Source organism: Staurois parvus, unplaced genomic scaffold, assembly GCF_062004578.1.
Source record: "Staurois parvus isolate SC_StPar_1 unplaced genomic scaffold, SC_StPar_1.0 ptg000525l, whole genome shotgun sequence".
NCBI lineage: Eukaryota > Metazoa > Chordata > Amphibia > Anura > Ranidae > Staurois > Staurois parvus.
In genome coordinates, this window is record NW_028318321.1 from 819712 (window position 1) to 838166 (window position 18455).

At 39.3% G+C, this 18455-nt stretch overlaps 1 protein-coding gene across 2 annotated transcripts in view; it reads left to right on the plus strand.

Moving 5' to 3' along the window:
• PDCD11 (programmed cell death 11) overlaps window positions 1–18455 on the plus strand; it is an 88331-nt gene that overhangs the window by 63936 nt on the left and 5940 nt on the right. For both annotated transcript variants that reach the window (XM_089690249.1, XM_089690250.1), the window contains exons 29-34: window positions 2189–2342; window positions 2914–2997; window positions 7673–7834; window positions 9020–9246; window positions 11312–11480; window positions 15922–16075. In XM_089690249.1, the coding sequence (XP_089546375.1) occupies window positions 2189–2342; window positions 2914–2997; window positions 7673–7834; window positions 9020–9246; window positions 11312–11480; window positions 15922–16075 (950 nt within the window). The remainder of the gene's footprint in view (window positions 1–2188; window positions 2343–2913; window positions 2998–7672; window positions 7835–9019; window positions 9247–11311; window positions 11481–15921; window positions 16076–18455) is intronic.

Sequence of the window (18455 nt, forward strand, 5' to 3'; positions counted from 1 at the left end):
ATTTTAAAAAGCTGACTGAGATTCAGATTTCAGGGCGTATGTCAAGGTAAAATAAAAAAATATGCAGATCTCTAATACATAAAGAATTTCCTGTGCTTTATACCTTTTTAAAGACCCCACGTTTACAGAAAAATACCCGTGTATCTTCCAGGAATGCACTCCAGTCTTATGGCGTGTTGTGGGCTGACAACATAAAGGTTTTTTTGTGGTTTGAGTCATGTCAGCCACCTGTGTATTTTGCTAAACCACTTAACTCCCACTCGCAGATCTCTACAACATAAAGGCTTATCATTCTGTAGTTCAAGAAAAGAGTCTGGGGGGGTCTTTGAGATGGCACTGAAGTGTGCGGAGGACACGGGACCGCTCTGAATTTCATTTCAATGTTTCACTTCTCAAACATATAAAACACAGTGCTTCCAATGATATGTTTACCATACCAAAAGAGAACAAATAAGAGAGGTTTAGGATTTAACCACTTAAGCCCCAGCGACGTACCAGTATGTCACAGGTCTTTGAGTGCTGATAGTGGGAAGATGCCTGCAGCTACAAGCATCATCCTATTATCTGTGTTTTCAGCTGGTGATAGACTGTTTTGTAAAAGCAATCTTAGCAGCTAATTAGCAGCTGAATCTCTTTTACCGGTGACGAAAGAGAGAGCCTCCCGTCCAGCCGATTTTTCGGGCTCTTCTGTCGGTTCTGCCAGCTGGCCATAGAGGTGATCAAGGACAGGAACATCCCTGAGCATCTCTATGGCCTAAGAAACCAGAAGCAACAAATATTTTGTCACTTCCAGTTTTGCTGGATGTAAACAAGCCATTACTAGCTTGGGAAAGCATTGGATCAAACCAATAAAAAAAACAATGTTGATTAAATACCACCAAAAGAAAGCTCTATTTGTGTGAAAAGAGTGATATAAATTTCGTTTGTATACAGTGTTGCATGGCCGTGCAATTGCCAGTTAAAGTAGTGCAGTGATGAGTAGAAAACAAATGCCCTGGTCATGAAGGGGGTAAAAACTTCCAGAGGTTGAGTGTTTAAGGGCAGAGGACCCCAGATCTCTCAGTAAAGAGTACCTGTTGCTGCTATTATATCACAAGGGATGTTGTTGTAAAGGCAATCAAGTTGATTAAAAAAAAAAAATGTTTAAAGTGCCTCCATCCCACCATGCTTGCGAAGGTGAACACACGTTGTTTCTGCACTACATAAACAGCAATCACTTCACACATGTGAGCTATCACCACAAACGTCAGAGTTAGAGCAATAATTCTAGCACCAGACCTCCTGTGTAACTAAACTGGTAACCTTTAAAGGCTTTTGAAGCGTTGTCTATGGATAATTAAATGTAAATAGTTTGTCGCTGTTCCACGGTCGTGCACAATTTTAAAGCGTGACACATTTGGTATTTACTTGGCAAAATATCATCCTTTTTTTATTTAACCAAAAAATGGGTATTATGTTATATTTGTGTGCACTAAAATTCATTTAAGTATTTTTTTTCCCTCAAAAAATTGCATTTGAAAAACTTTTCAACACCCACCATTCTATTTTCTAGTGCCTGTGCTTAAAATAAATATATAATGTTTGGGGGTTCTAAGTAATTTTCTGGCCAAAAAATGCTGATTTGTACATATATGTGGGAAATGTCAGAGTAGGCCCGGTCTTAAAGTAGGTAAATACACTTTAAAGTTTAGCATCAGCACAACTGCTGACTCTTACCCTAGAGGCTTTAGCACTTTTCTTGGAGTAGTAGTAGTATTTTTCTTAGAGTAAGTTTTCAGATTAGGAGATCTGACCTGCATGTTTGTTTCAGGCCAGTGTCAAGGTTTTGAGCCCAGAATCAGCCGGACTAGTAGCATTTTTGTAAAGTGGTCAACAATGACAATCTTTGTACTTTTTTTTTTTTTTTTTTCATACATGTTACCTTCAATAAAAAGGCCACATAAGTATTTAAAAATGATGTTCAAGTTTTCACCCCATACCAGTCCATAAAATTCCCACTAGTGACATGTTACTACTAGTTAGTTTACACACCAGAGCCCAAATGCTTTATAAATATTCAATCCAGGTTACTGTGGAGCTCAAATTATATGAACAGATGCTAAAAATGTCTTTTTATATTGGGGAGGTGCCATTAGGCTTCTTGTTTTAGCTTACATTTTGTGTGTGTGTGTTTGTTTTAATTTTTTAGTATAAATAAAGAGAAGAATCACATAGAGCTGTCACTTCTTTCTGATGATACTGGAAATCCTGATGTTATCCCGGAGTCTGCTGGCTTCAAATTGAGGATAAAGAAAGGAGATAAAAGAAAGAGAAGACGAACAAAATCTGAAAGTGAAGTCAAGGTATTGTGGCTTGTTATGTAGCATATATGACCAGCAGATGGAGGATCTGTACAGAGGGGCTTTCAGCGGTCCTGACACAGACCGGCACTGTTCTAGAAGAATAGTAGATGAATGCTTTGTAGTTTTTCAAACAGAGTCTCTGTACATTCTGTAAAGTTCAGTTCACCAGCTGCACTCTGACAGGCTGTGAGTGTTCAGAATAAAAGGATAAATGATCAGTTTGATACAATCAAATCAAACAATAAAACACAGTGATAATAACGCTTATCATTGTGTGTGCATACAGTTAGCTACTTGGACCAATTTAAAAAAAAAAAAAGTGTCACCTACAGTTCCGCTTTAATAAAATTGTTTTAGTTTAATAAAATGCAACAAAAGTCTGACCTGGTTTTTTGTTTATTTTTTTGGTTTTTATTGGTTCCAGTATCTAAGTTTGCATATAATATGCAATAATAAATGTTACTGCCTCTGTTTTCAACTTGTGGATAAGTATTGTCTGTTAGTCACTCATTTCAGTAAGGGGTAAAATAAAAACACCCCTCAATAATCATTTATGCTTTCCAATTGTTAGAGCTCTAAAAAGAAGAAATCCCAGGAGTCCCAGGATGATGAAGACAGTGGAGTTGAGGTTCATTGTCGAGAAAAGCAGGAAAAGGTTAGAGAGTCCTGCGCACTTGTTTGATGGTATAATGTAAAGATCAAATCAAGCCTGTAGATGGAGATTTGTGAATCTAAATGAGTAACTTGGGAGGACAGTAAAGAGACCCTCAAGCATTGGAAACCGTATAGCAAAAAAACCCTTTTACTCATGAGTGTTGCCCCATTTTTTTGGGGCCTTTGGGAATATGGGTGTCTAATTTAATTTAAAAAATTCAGTACATCTCCCTTCTGCAAAGGAGGGAGAATCAATCATCCCCATAGACCGGATGAGCTACTCTTTTAAGGATCTGGACCATCAGATTGTGTATTATGATAATGGAACTGATTAAAATGTTTGGCCATATTGGTATTTTTTACTAGTCCTTATATTGTTTGTTTTTTCTATTTAATTTTTTTCAGCCTTAACATTTCTTTTACTTTTTTTAATGTTATTGATCATTAAATATTAGAAAAGATTAATGTTACATTTGGAATCTCTTTGAATTCCATATTTGATATAAAGGGGGATTTTTTTATCCTAGAGACATCATTTTGCCTTTTCTATTTTTGAGTTGTTTTTTTGTATTTTGTTTTTTAATTTTTTTGGATATGCATATCACTTTTTAAAGGATAGTTCCACGTTAAAAAAAAAAAAAGAAAAAAAAAAGAAAAGGCAAATAAAAAAAAATATATATATATATATATATATATATTTATTACTGAATGTGGCTACATGTTCTATTTATAAGGATGTACTTTTTAAAGAAACTTAAGATTTATTTTTTTTTATACTGTAAATCTGAGACCCATTTTGTACTGTTAAAACTTTCCTAAGATATGCAGTGATATAGTCTAGAATAGGTTACACATAGTAGATTAGTTTCCCTTGTTTGATATTTAAACCTAGAGCAAGTTCAAAATTCATCATTACAAAAACTTTTTGTTTTTTGGAAGTATGCATACAATTTAGAAAATATGCGTAGCCCAGAATTCTTCCTGCTTTCAGTTAACTCCAGCTCTTTAAATTTTACCCTACAACTCTTTTAACAGCCTAATTTGAAACACAGACCCACCAGTGTTCAGGATACACTATATTGCCAAAAGTATTGGAACACCCCTCCAAATCATTGGATTCAGGTGTTCCAATCACCTCCATGGCCACGGATGTATAAAATCAAGCACCTAGGTTTGCAGACTGCTTCTACAAACATATGGTAAAGAATGGGTCGCTCTCAAGAGCTCAGTGAATTCAAGCGTGGTACCGTGTATCCGTGACATTTCCTTGCTACTAAATATTCCGCAGTCAACTGTTCGTGGCTGAGTTGCTGTTGTTCCAAGTTGCTTCCACTTTTGTTATAATATCACTAAGTGGTACGCCATGTAAAATGACAGCGCGGACTCCGCGCATGCGCAGAAGTTGCCAACTGTCTGCAGAGTCAATAGCTAAAGACCTTCAAACTTCGTGTGGCTGTCAGATTAGTACAACAGTGCGTAGAGAGCTTCATGCAATGGGTTTCCATGACCGAGCAGCTGCATCCAAACCTTCACCACCAAGTGCAATGCAAAGCGTCAGATACAGCGGTGTAAAGCACGCCATCACTGGACTCTAGAGCAGTGAAGACGTGTTCTCTGGAGTGACGAATCACGCTCGTCTGTCTGGCAATCCGATGGACATGTCTGGGTTTGGCGGTTGCCAGGAGAACGGTACTCGCCTGACTGCTTTTGCCAAGTGTAAAGTTTGGTGGAGGGGGGAATTATAGTGCTGGGTTGTTTTTTAGGGGTTGGGCTTGGCCCCTTAGCTCCAGTGAAGGGAACTCTTTAAGGCGTTGGCATACCAAGACATTTTGGACAATTTCATGCTCCTAACTTTGAGGGAACAGTTTGGGGATGGCCTCTTCCTGTTCCAACATAAATGCAGACCAGTTCACAAAGCAAGGTCCATAAAGACATGGATGAGAAGTTTGGGGTGAAGGAATTTGACTGGCCTGCACAGAGTCCTGACCTCAACCTCATAGAACACCTTTGGGATGAATTAGAGCAGAGACTGCAAGCCAGGCCTTCTCATTCGACATTAGTACCTATAATGCGCTTCTGGAAGAATGGTCAAACATTCCCATAGACACACTCCTAAACCTTGTGGACAGCCTTTCCAGAAGAGTTGAAGCTGTTATATCTGCAAAGGGTGGGCCAACTCAATATTGAATCCTACGGACTAAGACGTGGATGCCATTAAAGCTATCGTGTGTGTAAAGGCAGACATCCTAATACTTTTGTCAATATAGTGTATATCCGATCACCATTTCGCTGCACAAGTCCCCCCGTCTCCATGCAAACATTCTGCGATTCCGTGTGTTAATCCATAACTGTTGAAAAGAACCAAACTATTGTAGGGATACACCAAGGTTAATCTTAGATTGAAAGAGTGCTTACAATTTAATTCAGAAACTCTTTTAACTCCTTTTTAAAAATTTTAGTCATCCTGCTGCATAAAAATAAAATAAATTGCCAACAATAAAAACAGAATTTAATTCAAAGCCTGGTGTATAATTTGCATCTCATGGACTAGAATGTAAAAAATGAAAATGCATGTGATGACAACTGCATCATGCTATACTTTTAAAGGATAAGTTCACCTTTAGACCTCATGCACAATGGTTGTTTTAAAAACACTGGTAGCATTAGCTGTATAAAGTTACATTAAAAACACAAGTTTTTCTGCATGTTGTCTTTTTTTTTTTTTTTTTTTTTTTGCATTAGTGTTTAGCCGCATTTTTTAACTCAAAAAAATATTAGCTTAAAAATGCCGGTTTGCCATGTTTTACCATGTTTACCAGCGTTAGCGCCCAGCGAATTGTTGCAATTACAAATGTTTAGGCATTCTCATGTTTATTTTGTTTGTATTGGTATTACACAGAAAAGTGGAGAAACAAAAAGCCAAATCTGACACATTCCATGCAAAACCCCCAAAATGGACCGAACAAAATTATTGGCACCTTCTCAAAATTGTAGGAAATAGTTGTATTCCAAGTTTGTGATGCTCTTGTAATTTGTAATTAAACTTGCCTGAATCAAATATTAGTTGCTGACATAATAGAAATCAACCGTCAACCAGTTAAAATGGTGTCTGTGCCACATGGAGAATGGAGAAGAGAAAAAGCAGCAAATAATTGTCTGAGGATCTGAGAACAAAACATTTTGGAAAATCATGGACAATCTCAAGGTTACAAGTCCATCCCCAGAGATCTTAATGTTCCTGTGTCCACTGTGTGCAACATTGTCAAGAAATTTACAGCCCATGGCACTGTAGCTAATCTCCCTGGACGTGGACGAAAGAGAAAAATTGATCAAATATTGCAACGAATGATTGTTTGAATGGTGGATAAAGAACCTCGATCAACTTTCAGGCAAATTCAGGCTGACCTTCAGGCACAAAATACAACTGTGCCAAATCACACTATACAACGCCTTCTGAATTAAGAGGGTCGCTATGGTAGAAGACCCAGGAGGACCCCACTCCTGGCACAGAAACGTAAAAAAGCCAGATTAGAGTTTGCCAAAGCTTACCTGAGGAAACCAAAATCCTTTTGGGAGAATGTGCTGTTGTCAGACAAAACAAAATTATAGCTTTTTGGTAAAGCCCATCATTCTACTGTTTTCAGAAAAAGCAATGAGACCTGTTTAAAGACAAGAATACAGTCCCTACAGTCAAACCTTGTGGAGGTTCACTGATGTTTTGAGGTTGCTTTGCTGCTTCAGGCACTGGATGTCTTGACCGCGTGCATGGCATTATGAAATCTGAAGACTACCAAGTAATTTTGGGGTGCAGTGTAGGGCCCAGTGTCAAAGTTTCCATCACAGGTCATGGGTCTTGCAGCAGGACAATGACCCAAAGCACACAACAAAAAGCATCCAGAAATGGTTTCAGACAAAGCGTTGGAGAGTACTGAACTCTCCAGCAATGAGTCCAGATCTCAGTCCCATAGAGTACCTGTTGAGAGATCTCAAAACAGTAGTTGGGAAAAGGAACTCTTCCAATCTGAGAGACCTGGAGAAGTTGACGAAAGAAGAGTGGTCCAACATTCCAGTACAGAGGTGTAAGAAATTTATTTATGGTTACAAGAAGCGATTTGATTTCAGTTCATTTTTTCTAAGGGGTGTGCTACAAGATATTAAATTGAGGGTGCCGATAAGGTTTTTTGTGGAATGTGTCAGTTTTGGCATTTTGTTTCTCCACTTGATTTGTGTCATACCAATACCAACAAAAGAAATAAACATGAGAATGCCTAAACATTTGTAATTGCAACCATTTTCTGGGTGGTTCATTATCTGACTGAAATGCAGGAGTGCCAGTGTGCATGACGCCTTAAGGAAAAAATATTAAGTCCAAATATTTTTGCAGGACAACAATATGCTTTTAATATTTATATTTTTCCCCCAGGAGCCTGCAAAACATTGCACATGTGATCAGTGGATTGCAGGTGCAATGTCTGGCTCCTGCAGTAACTGCTTACAGCTTTCTTGCAGGAGCTTGGACGGCAGGTTGGATAATACAAAGCTGTCAAATAATGTAGACCTTCTAGAAAAACAGGCGCATAATGGAAGACAGTTCATAAATGTTCCAAAAAAAATTGGCACATTTTGATATATGTATGCTTTTAATTAAATTTTTTTTTTCTTTTTGTGTTCTGTAGAAAAAAGCTGGCAAGAAGTCTCCAGCACCCCGGCTGCAGGTTTCCTCTGGATTTTCTTGGGACGTCAGTCTGAATACTCTCAAAACTTCTTTAACTGATGGAAAGGAGAGTAGTTCAGACAGTGAGGAGGATGAAGAGGAGGAGCGCCCCAAGATCCAGAAAGTATGTTTACTGCAATGATAGATTTAGATCTTGGATATTGCCTTCTAGTTTCATTATTTCATCAGCTGGTTGTTATTTTTCTTATAATGGTTTATTACGCAGTGTTTGTAGCTTGTTTTTCTTGGAGCACCTTATTCAGTTTTTGGACTTTGCACTGTTTATGCCTATTGGTTCACATATATCTGTCACCAGTTTTGATAGTAGTGACAGCAATTGGGTGAACTGGCTGTTTAACAGAATTGGCTTGATTTATGAATCGCTAGTGATATTGTACCGTAGTACTTTAACGGTATAACTATTTTTTTTGCTGCTAATATTGTTGAATAAACCCCATCAACTTTTATAACTTTCTTCTGAATTTTAAATGGCCATTCCATCTTACACTTCAAAAATGGGCGATCATTTTGGATACAAGTGTTAAACTATAGGGCTAATTCATACAGGCATTCAGCCCCATAGCAGTTTGTTTCTATTTTGTACTAGTGCTGACTTGCTTGCAGGCAACCTATAAAAGAGAAGTAATACACATCGGCTGTACGTCCGCATAGCCAAGTTTGACAGGTACACAGGGATAGATGCACAACCCCCAATCAAACCCTCTGTGTCCTGGGCTGTGCACCCATCCCTCCATACCTCTTAGACTCTGCTGTGCAGGTCAGCCTATGCAGCCTGTGTATATCCATTCACTTATTTAGGCTGCCTGCATGCAGCTGCAGATAAACTGCTCTTTTATGCTCTAATGAGCAAAGCTTCTATGGAATGAGCCCAGAAGCTAATATTTAAATTACATACTTTGGGACCTGTTTGATGTTATCTGAAGTATCTAAGCAAACCTTGTGTCCCCGAGGGAGATGTCCTGGAGCTATAAATGATTTCTGCTGTGAGAAATAATGCTAATTCTTGAAGTGTTTTGGTAAAAAAATGTAAAACACAGATGCTACATAATTCTTTTTGGACAGCAACCTGCAAAAAAACATTAAAACCTGAGACTCCGTTATAGTAAATGATGGCAATAAAACCTGTGGCCTGCGGGACCACTGGCACTGAACTGTCCAAATGTGGGGTTAAAATGGTGAATACTTTCATGATATTTTCCCTGTATGGTAATGCTTATTTCATTTTATAAAGATATTGTTCAGCATAATCAAGTATTCGCTGTGACTATTTGCATTCACAACATTTTAGACGAAGAGCAAGCAGAAAGAACAGGAAGCAGAAAAGAGACAAACTGGAAAAGAGGTCACGGATCCAAGTCAGCAACCACAGTCAATTAATGAATATGAGCGCCTCGTCCTCAGTTCCCCTAACATCTCTACAAACTGGATTCAGTACATGGATTTCCACCTCCAGGCCACTGAGCTGGAGCAAGCAAGGGCTGTTGCAGAAAGAGCCCTGCAGACTATTTACTTCAGGTAATGTTAAACATACACTGATTATCCATAACTTTATGACTACTGATTATCTTCTTACAATGGTATCGTAAAATTGGTGGGATATATTGGGCAGCAAGTAAACAGGTTGTCTCTAAAGTTGATGTGTTGAAAGCAGTAAAAATGGGCATTACAGTTTGTTATATTTGGGGCTGCATAACTGCAGACCGGTCAGGGTGCTTATGATGCTGACCCGTGTCCACAGTCAAACGTTCCTACAATGTGCATGTGAGCATCAGAATTGGGCCACAGAGCTATGGAAAAAGGTGGCCTGGTCTGATGAATCACGTGTTTTGTTTTTTTTAACATGTGGATGGCTCGGTGCATGTTCGTTGCTTACCTGGAGAAAGATGGCACTGGGATATGGTATGGGGAAAAAGGCAAGCCAGTGGAGGCAGTGTGATGCTATGGGCAATGTTCAGCTGGGAAAAATGGGGTCCAGCCATTCATGTAAATGTTACTTTGATATGTACCGCCTACCTAAACATTGTTGCTGACTAAGTATACTGCTTCATGGAAATGGTATTCCATAATGGTAGTGGCCTTTTTTTAATTTGTATTAATTTAAGGTACTTGTATAGTGCTGTCAATTTACTCAGCGCTTTACATAAATATAGTACATTCACATCAGTCCCTAACCCTCAAGGGGTTACAATCCAAGGTCCCTAACTCAAATTCATACATACATACACATACTAGGGCCAATTTAGACAGGATCCAGTTAACCTACCAGCATGTCTTTGGAGTGTGGGAGGAAACCAGAGTACCCAGAGGAAACCCACGCAGGCACAGGGAGAACATGCAAACTCCAGGCAGGAGTTTTCAGCAGGATAATTCACCCTGCCACACTGCAAAAATGGTTTTAAGACTAGTTTGTGGAACACAATAACAAGTTTGAGGTGTTGAGTTGGCCTCTTGATTCTCCAGATCTCAGTCCAATCAAGCATCTGTGGAATGTGCTGGAAAAACATGTCCAATTCATGGAGGCCTTACCTTGCAACTTACTGGACTAGAAGGATCTGCTACTGAGGGCTTGGTGCCAGATAGCCAAGCATACCTTCAGAGGTCTAGTGGAGTCCATTCCTTGATGGGCCAGGGCTGTTTTGGTAGCAAAGAAGGGGGGCGCCTACTCTGTTAGGTGGGTGGTCATAAAGTTATGGCTGTAATCTTACAAGTGAAAGGTAAAAGGTGATTGGGAAAAACCATGATGCTGTCATTCCACATAGACATAAGGATAAGGTTTTCTATGCCGTATTTGCATATTTCAACAAGTGTTTCAATTCAGAAATAACTTAACAAGCTTTAAGTCACAGGATTTTATGTCTTTACTCCATTTCCCCCAGAATTTAGAGTTCTCATGTGTTCCATGTAAGCTCCCAGTGTTATCCCAGTGTCTATTTAGCCCTTCTAATTCCTATATTAGTGCTGCAAGTGAATTTAGTGCAATGCTTTGGAGATGAAGACAATGGGAGTGGTTGAGTAGATACAGTAAAGTGGTTACAAATCCTTCCATATACCCAGTGAAGTGACTGATCTCAGGTGATACGCAGAGGTGAAACAAATCATCCTACATAAGTTGTACCTGTTTATCTGCACCATCTGTTCAAAGTGCAGAATTTATACAGCTTGTCTGGGCTTCAAGGAGCTGAAGTTACACTCCTGCAGTGCTCAGTGAGAGCTGATTGGAAGGTAGGGACACACCCCCTTTACAGAGCACACAGGAACAGAGCTGAGGCTGTCAATCACAGGCTGTGTGCTGGAAATCCCTCCCCGTCACCTTTTTTTTTTTTCCTTTGTGTCAGAAAAACTTGTCAGAAGTGATTCATGCAGATAGCAAAGGAACAAGACCGCTAACAGAAATAACAATTTGCTTTATTTCGTGTCAGAAAACTGGATAGGACTTTGTTGTTTGTGTTCTCAGCTCACAACTCTGCATTTCTGGCAGATGAAATTGTACTTTTTTGTGCTTACAGGACCATTCGAGACATAACATGGGATAATGTTGCACTGATATACACTGTAATATGCTAACAATTTGTGTCTACAGGGAGGAGCAAGAGAAGCTGAACGTATGGGTGGCCATGCTCAATATGGAGAATACATATGGCACAGAAGAGACTCTGCTGAAGGTGTTCGAACGAGCTGTTCAATACAACGATCCATTGAAAGCATTCCAGCACTTGGTGGAAATTTACATTAAGTCAGAAAAGTTTAAGGTAAAACATCTCAAGGTTTATATAGTTTAGGCATTTGTTGGTTGTCTTCATTGTAGTACTTTACCTACAGCACCATTTAAAACAAACGTCTTGATACTGCACCATTCCAAGCACAGTGACATCACTGGCTGCAGGGAAGAAGAACATTTGTTTGCTTCCCTTATAAGACCCCCCCCCCCCCAAAAAAAAAAAAACAAACGAACATAAAATTCATTAAGAATGTTGATGCTGAATTCTGGCCATTTTCAAGGTTAGTAGGCAAGCTATTGGCAAAGAAGGGCTTTCGGATCTGGGCACAGCTATGGGGGACATTTAGCTAAGCAAGAAAGATTTTTTTTTTTTAAAAAAATAAATATTGTTTAGTGGAAGAGGGTCCTTCTCTTTTCAACTCAGATAATGATATGGAAAATACCACCAATACTATAATTGCATGTTTCATGCTTGAGTCAGTGACCCTGTATTCTGCCATAATTTTTAGATGTGTAATTTTTTTTTTTTTTACATTCTTCTAACATTATACACAGCAGCAGCACCGTGCTTGGATTTGTTTCAAATTGGGGGGAAAAGCTGCAACACCCCCCCCCCCCCCCTAAAACCAAGCAGTAATAGGTGTGAATTGATGGTGGAGATATATAGGTGTATGTATGTAGCTAAAGTCCTCAACTTCATACAAATCAGACAAAATAGTTAATGGTATGGTATAGTTGGTGAGATGCTTTTTTTTTTTCTATTTTTTTTCGCAGTACTAAAATGCATTATCTTAAATGTTTTTAGTTAAAATGCAGTACCACTTCTAAACTACATCTCTGATTTTTCTCAAAATTGTTAAGTACAGTGCTCAGCATAAATGAGTACACCCCTTTTGAAAAGTAATATTTTAATCAATATCTCAATGAACACAAGAACAATTTCCCACATTTTTACAAAACTGAGTTTTATAGAACATTGGTTTAGCTCATTACATGAAAGTTAGGTTAATAACATAACTTAGATTATAAAATCTTCAGCTTTACTCAAATTAGTTGATGCAAAAATGAATGCACCCCACAACAAAAACTACTACATCTAGTATTTTGTATGACCTCCATGATTTGTAAGGACAGCACCAAGTCTTCTAGGCATGGAATTAACAAGTTGGCAACAGATTGCAATTTCAAATCTTCAAGAAGGACCTCTTTTTAGAAGCCTGGATGCTGGATGGAGAGTGATGCTCAACTTGTCTCTTCAGAACTCCCCATAGGTGTTAAGATCAGGAGACATACTTGGCCACTGAGTCACTTTCACCCTGTTCTTCTTCAGAAATGCAACAGTGAGCTTAGATGTGCGTTTTGGATAATTGTCATGTTGGAAAAGTGCATGACACCGAAGGGCATGGAGTGATGGTAGCATCTTCTCTTTCAATATAGAGCAGTACATCTGTGAATTCATGATACAATCAATGAAATGAAGCTCCCTGACACCAGCAGCACTCATGCAGCCCCACAGAGGGACACTGCCACCACCATGTTTCACTGTAGGCACCATGCATTTTTCTTTGTACTCCTTGCCTTTGCAATGCCATACAGTATTGAAGCCATCAGTTCCAAAAACCTCTATCTTGGTCTCATAACTCCAGAGTACAGAGTTCCCATAGTCTTCTTCTTTTTCAGCATTGGTCCTGGCAAATTCTATGCAGGTTTTTTTGTGCATGGGCTTTAGGAGAGGCTTCCTTTGTGGATGACACCATGCATGCCATTCCTCTGCAGTGTACTCCATATTGTGTCACAGCTAAAAAAGTAGAAAGCCAAACTGGGGCGATTTTTTTCCTAACTGCAGTGAACTTGCATGGCGATTTTCTTCAACCCTTCTCATCAGAAGATGTTGCTGTCGAGGTGTTAACTTCCGTGGACAGCCTGAATGTCTCTGTGAGATGGTTGCAGTTCCATCTTTGTTCAATTATTGTATCACTTTTGATGCAGTATTCTGACTGAGAAGTAAAGCTTTGCTGATGTTGTAGCCCTCACCTTTCCTGTGTAAAGAAATTTTCTTTCTCAGGCCTTGTGACATTTCTCTTCCATGTGGTGCCATTGCAGACGGCAATGAAATGGGAAGGGTTTTTTTTCTTAAGTAACTCATTTTTATAATCAACTCTCTGCTGGACACCTGTTTAATGAATAAGTAGACTCCCCTGTAGTTGGATTCTTGTTAATTAGGATTTTGTTTTCTAAAATTTAGCTTTGCTCCTAAGACTTTCATTAAGGTGTATTCATTTTTGCAACATGGTCTTGAATGAATTTGTTAGAAAAAAATACTTTTTTATGTGTGCAAATTAACAAATCTTATTTTCATTCAATGGCCTGCATTTGTGAGTATTTTGTAGATTAGAGTCCCATAGAAATGTTGATTCTGAAAGGAAAGTAAAGGTTATCTGACAAATCTGTTGTGGTGTAATCATTTATACTGAGCACTTTATGTGTTTTGTAGAAATTGTGTAGTGTCAGGATAGTAGGTGAGCACTTGAATAGGCAACAAATAGATAATGACATTTATTGCAGAACAAAACTTGCCTAGTCTCTTTCTAAGACAATTAGCAGCTTGAGTAGACCCCAATATAAGAGAGAGAAACCAGGCAGATTTTATCTTGAAATAAACAGACTGTATTGTTTGAGAGACAACAGCACATATATTGGACCGTATGTAAACATCTTGGTTAGGCCACAATATAAAAAGGAGAGAAGTGGCAACAGAATAATTATTTCAGAGGCAATAGCCACAGTGCCAGAATCCATAAATATGCCAACAAACTTCGAGGGTGCAATGCAGAATCTTTAAAGTAGACATGAGAAATTTGACAGCTGATGTTCAGCTGCAGCAACATTGTGCAGCACCTTTACAATGCTAAAGCACCAGAATAGGCCAGGAAAGCTGACCGGTAATGGTGGCAGGTACGCATAAATAATTTTTTTTTTTTTTTTGCCAGAAGCTTCAGTGCATACTGTGCAAGGACCAGAAAGTTGTCCAGCTGGACACCCTAAAGTCCACGGGAGCCTCACTTCTGAGTGTCTGCATCAGCTCTGTACCTGATTATAGTCAGCAGTCATGTGTGTGTGATTTGGAAACATTTTGTCTTTGCTCCAGCAAAGCATGTGATACCCAGATACCTGGTACTTTTTACCACAGCTGATACCCTTCAGGCTGAGGCTGCAAACCACAATGGTGCTGCCAGTTGAAAATAAATTAAAGACCTATCCTGCAGGAAAATAAATGTCAAAAATATAAACACACACACACAAATTATAGTATAATTCAAGGCCCCATGTGTAGTTTGAGGCTAGGATCCAATCCTTTGATTTTCAGATTGAAGTTTGTCAATCCATGTTGTGCCGCGGCATCGAATTGTGCTTGGCCAGAATAACATATATACTTTTTAATCACTTCCTGCCTGACTTATAGACCAATGACAGCCGGGCAGGACACTTGTCGTTCCAGGTAGACATTGTCCTTGGAACATGCCCGACGGGCCACGCTGCAGTGTGATCTGTCAGTTGCTTCCACTTTGTTATAATACCACTAACAGTTGACTGCGGAATATTTAGTAGCAAGGAAATTTCATGGATGGACTCATTGCACAGGTGATAACCTATCGCCTTACCACGCTTGAATTCACTGAGCTTCTGATAGTGACCCATTCTTTCACAAATGTTTGTAGAAGCAGTCTGCATGTCTAGGTGCTTGATTTTATACACCTGTAGCCATGGAGGTGATTGGAACACCAATCTAATGATTTGGAGGGGTGTCCCAATACTTTTGGCAATATTTGTGTGTGTGTTTCATAAAAAAATACATTATAAATACTTTGTTTTTCTTTTTTTTTTTGTAATAAGTGATCACGTGTTCTCAGCAGCATAAGAGCTGGGGAGGAGAAACAGCAGCACACTGGTCTTCCCCCTGTGCAGGGGGGATGTGTCTAGGCAAGTCTGATTATTGGAGGAGAGTACACAGAGTTCCCAGCACCGCTAGAAAACTGCCCACACTGTTCTCTCCTGCCTAGTGTGACTGGCAGGAACACCAGGGATTTCACACAAAGAAAGCAATACAAAGAGAACAGGATACTTTTTCATAGAAGTACATGGTACAGCAGGCACATATCAGGAGTATGAAAAGTTGGGTTTACGTATTCTGCAATGTCTGCCATTAGGATTTGCTCCTTACCTTGCAGAAATCAGTGACGTATGACTGTCATTGAAAAGGCAGAGGTGTCTTTGGCATTGACTAATTATTGACATCTGTTATTTCTGTTTTCCTTCACTGTTTAAGAATAGTTTATATTTGACAGTGATTTAAAAACCTTTTTATAAAAATTAAAGATATGCTTTGGTTCTGATCAGTTGCGCTAGAAGACCTCTTTATTTATGGTAAACTACATTGAATTTTGTTTTGATTGCTCTTTTCTTGCATCCAGGAGGCTGATGAATTGTTCAACACGATGGTAAAGCGTTTCAAACAGGAAAAGTCCGTATATTGGAAATATGCCACGTTTCTTCTTAAGCAAGGCCAGTCAGAGGCTGCTCATCGCTTACTGCAGCGGGCACTGAAATGTCTTCCTGAAAAAGAGCGTATGTATTGGTGTCATATAATCATCCTGAACTATTGGATTCACTGTTGATTTACTGATGTGAATTAGAATGATTTGTTATGCATTTCCATTTCTTAACCACATGCTGCCCAGTGACGTAGAAATACGTTGGCAGGGCGGCACGGCTGGGCAAAACCACGTTTTAAAATGTGTGTTTTCAAAACAGGTAGGGGGCATGCGCGAGGCGCGCCACCGCCCTACTTGTCTCGCCAATCATGGCAGCAGATGTCAGTCGGCGGGTCACAGCCGATCGTTACTGGCTGTGTCCCGGCGATTAGCGGCAATCACTGACAGAGAGCAGGGCTGCAGTAGCTCTGCTCTCTGTCAGTTCCCTGACAGCTCCTGACACGCTGATCGGGAGAGAAGAGTTTATCTCTCCCGATCAGCGTGTTCCCTGCAGTACACACCCCCGCCCCCTAGTAAAACACTCCCCTCACACAGTTAACCCTTTCACTGAATAATAAAGTTAACGCCTTCCTCCCCAGTGCCATTAGTACAGTGTCAGTGGGTTTTTTTTTTTTTTTTTTTTGCACTGATCACTGTATTGGTGTCACTGGGGATGTCAGTGACCCCAAGTCAGTTCCCCCCCCCGTGTCAGAATGTCGCCGCAGTCCTGCCATAAGTCACTCATCACTGCCATAAGTCGCTAATCGCCGCTATTATTAGTATAAAAAAAAAAAAGTAAAAATCCCAGTATCTTTCCCGCCATTTGTAAACGCTATAACTTTCACGTAAACCAATTAATTTACATGTATTGGGGTTTTTTTTTTAGCAAAGACATGTTGCAGAATGCATTTTGGCAGAAATTTGACTAAATTTGATTTTTAAATTTTTTTTTTACTTAACATGTTTTATAGCAAAAAGTCCAAAATATTATTTTTTTTCCTCAAAATTGTCAGGCTTTTTTTTTTTATAGCGCAAAAAAAATAAAAACCGCACAGGCGATCAAATACCACCGAAAAAAAAGGATGTAAATTTCATTTATGTACCGTATTGCATGATCGCGCAATTGTCCGTTAAACTAGCGCAGCGCTGTATAGCAAAAAAATGGCGGCGATTGCAGTATCTATACCATAGTTTGTAGATGCTATAACTTTCACACAAAGCAATCAATATACACTTATTGGGATTTTTTTTTTGCCAAAAACATGTAGCAGAATACATTTTGGCCTAAATTTATAACTAACTTTGAGTTTACTATATATTTTTTATAGCTGAAAGTAAAAAATATTGTTTTTCTTCAAAATTTTTGGTCTTTTTTTTGTTTATAGCATGAAAAATAAAAAGTGCACAGGTGATCAAATACCACTGAAAGAAAGCTCTATTTGTGTGAAAAAAGGACGTAAATTTCGTTTGGGTGCAGCATTGCATGACCGCGCAATTATCAGTTGAATTAGTGCAGTGCCGAGTAGCAAAAAGAGGCCTGGTCATTAAGGGGGGCAAATCCTCAGGAGGGCAAGTGGTTAAATGAGAACAGCCTGTGTAGTCCCTAGCAAGCTGCTAACATAATTTTGTATATCCTGCTATTGAATATTCATTAAAAAATGTAGATGAATGTGGAATAATGCAATTTCCATAAATTTGTAGCTATTGTTTGAGATGAGAACAAATTGCTACACCTCTCAGCAAAATCCATACTGTGCATACATAAAGTATTCAGACCCCTTTCACTTTTTTCAAAGTCTCTAGTCTCTCAGTCCCTGCTGCTGAAAAACACCCCCACAGCATGATGATGCCACCACCATGCTTCACTGTTGGTATGGTATTGGGCAGGTGATGAGTGGGGCCTGGTTTCCTCCAGAGAGAACGTTTGAAATTGAGGCCAAACAGTTCAATCTTGGTTTTATCAAAGCAGAGAATCTTGTTCCTCACAGTCTGAGAGTCCTTTAGGTGCTTTTTTGCAAATTCCAAGCAGGCTTTTATGTGTTTTGCTTCTATCTAACCACTCTACCATAAAGCCCAGATCAGTGGAGGGCTGCAGTGTTGGTTGTCCTTCTGGAACTTTGAGCTCCAAGGATCCTGTGTGGAGATGGGACAGAGTGACCACCAGGTTCTTGGTCATCTCTCTTACAATGGCTTTTCTCCCCCAATTGATGAGTTTGGCCAGGTGACCAGCTTTTGGAACAGTCCTGGTTGTGCCGAACTTCTTCCATTTGACTATTATAAAGGCCACTGTGCTCTTGCGAACCTTCATTGCACCAGACATTTTTTGCAGCCTTTCCCAGATGTGTGCCTTGCAATAATCCTGTGTCTGAGCTCTGCAGGCAGTTCCTTTTGACCTCATGGCTTTTCTCTGATACAATATACATTGTCAGCTCTGTGGCCTTTTATAGAGAGGAGTGTGCCTTTCCAAATCATGG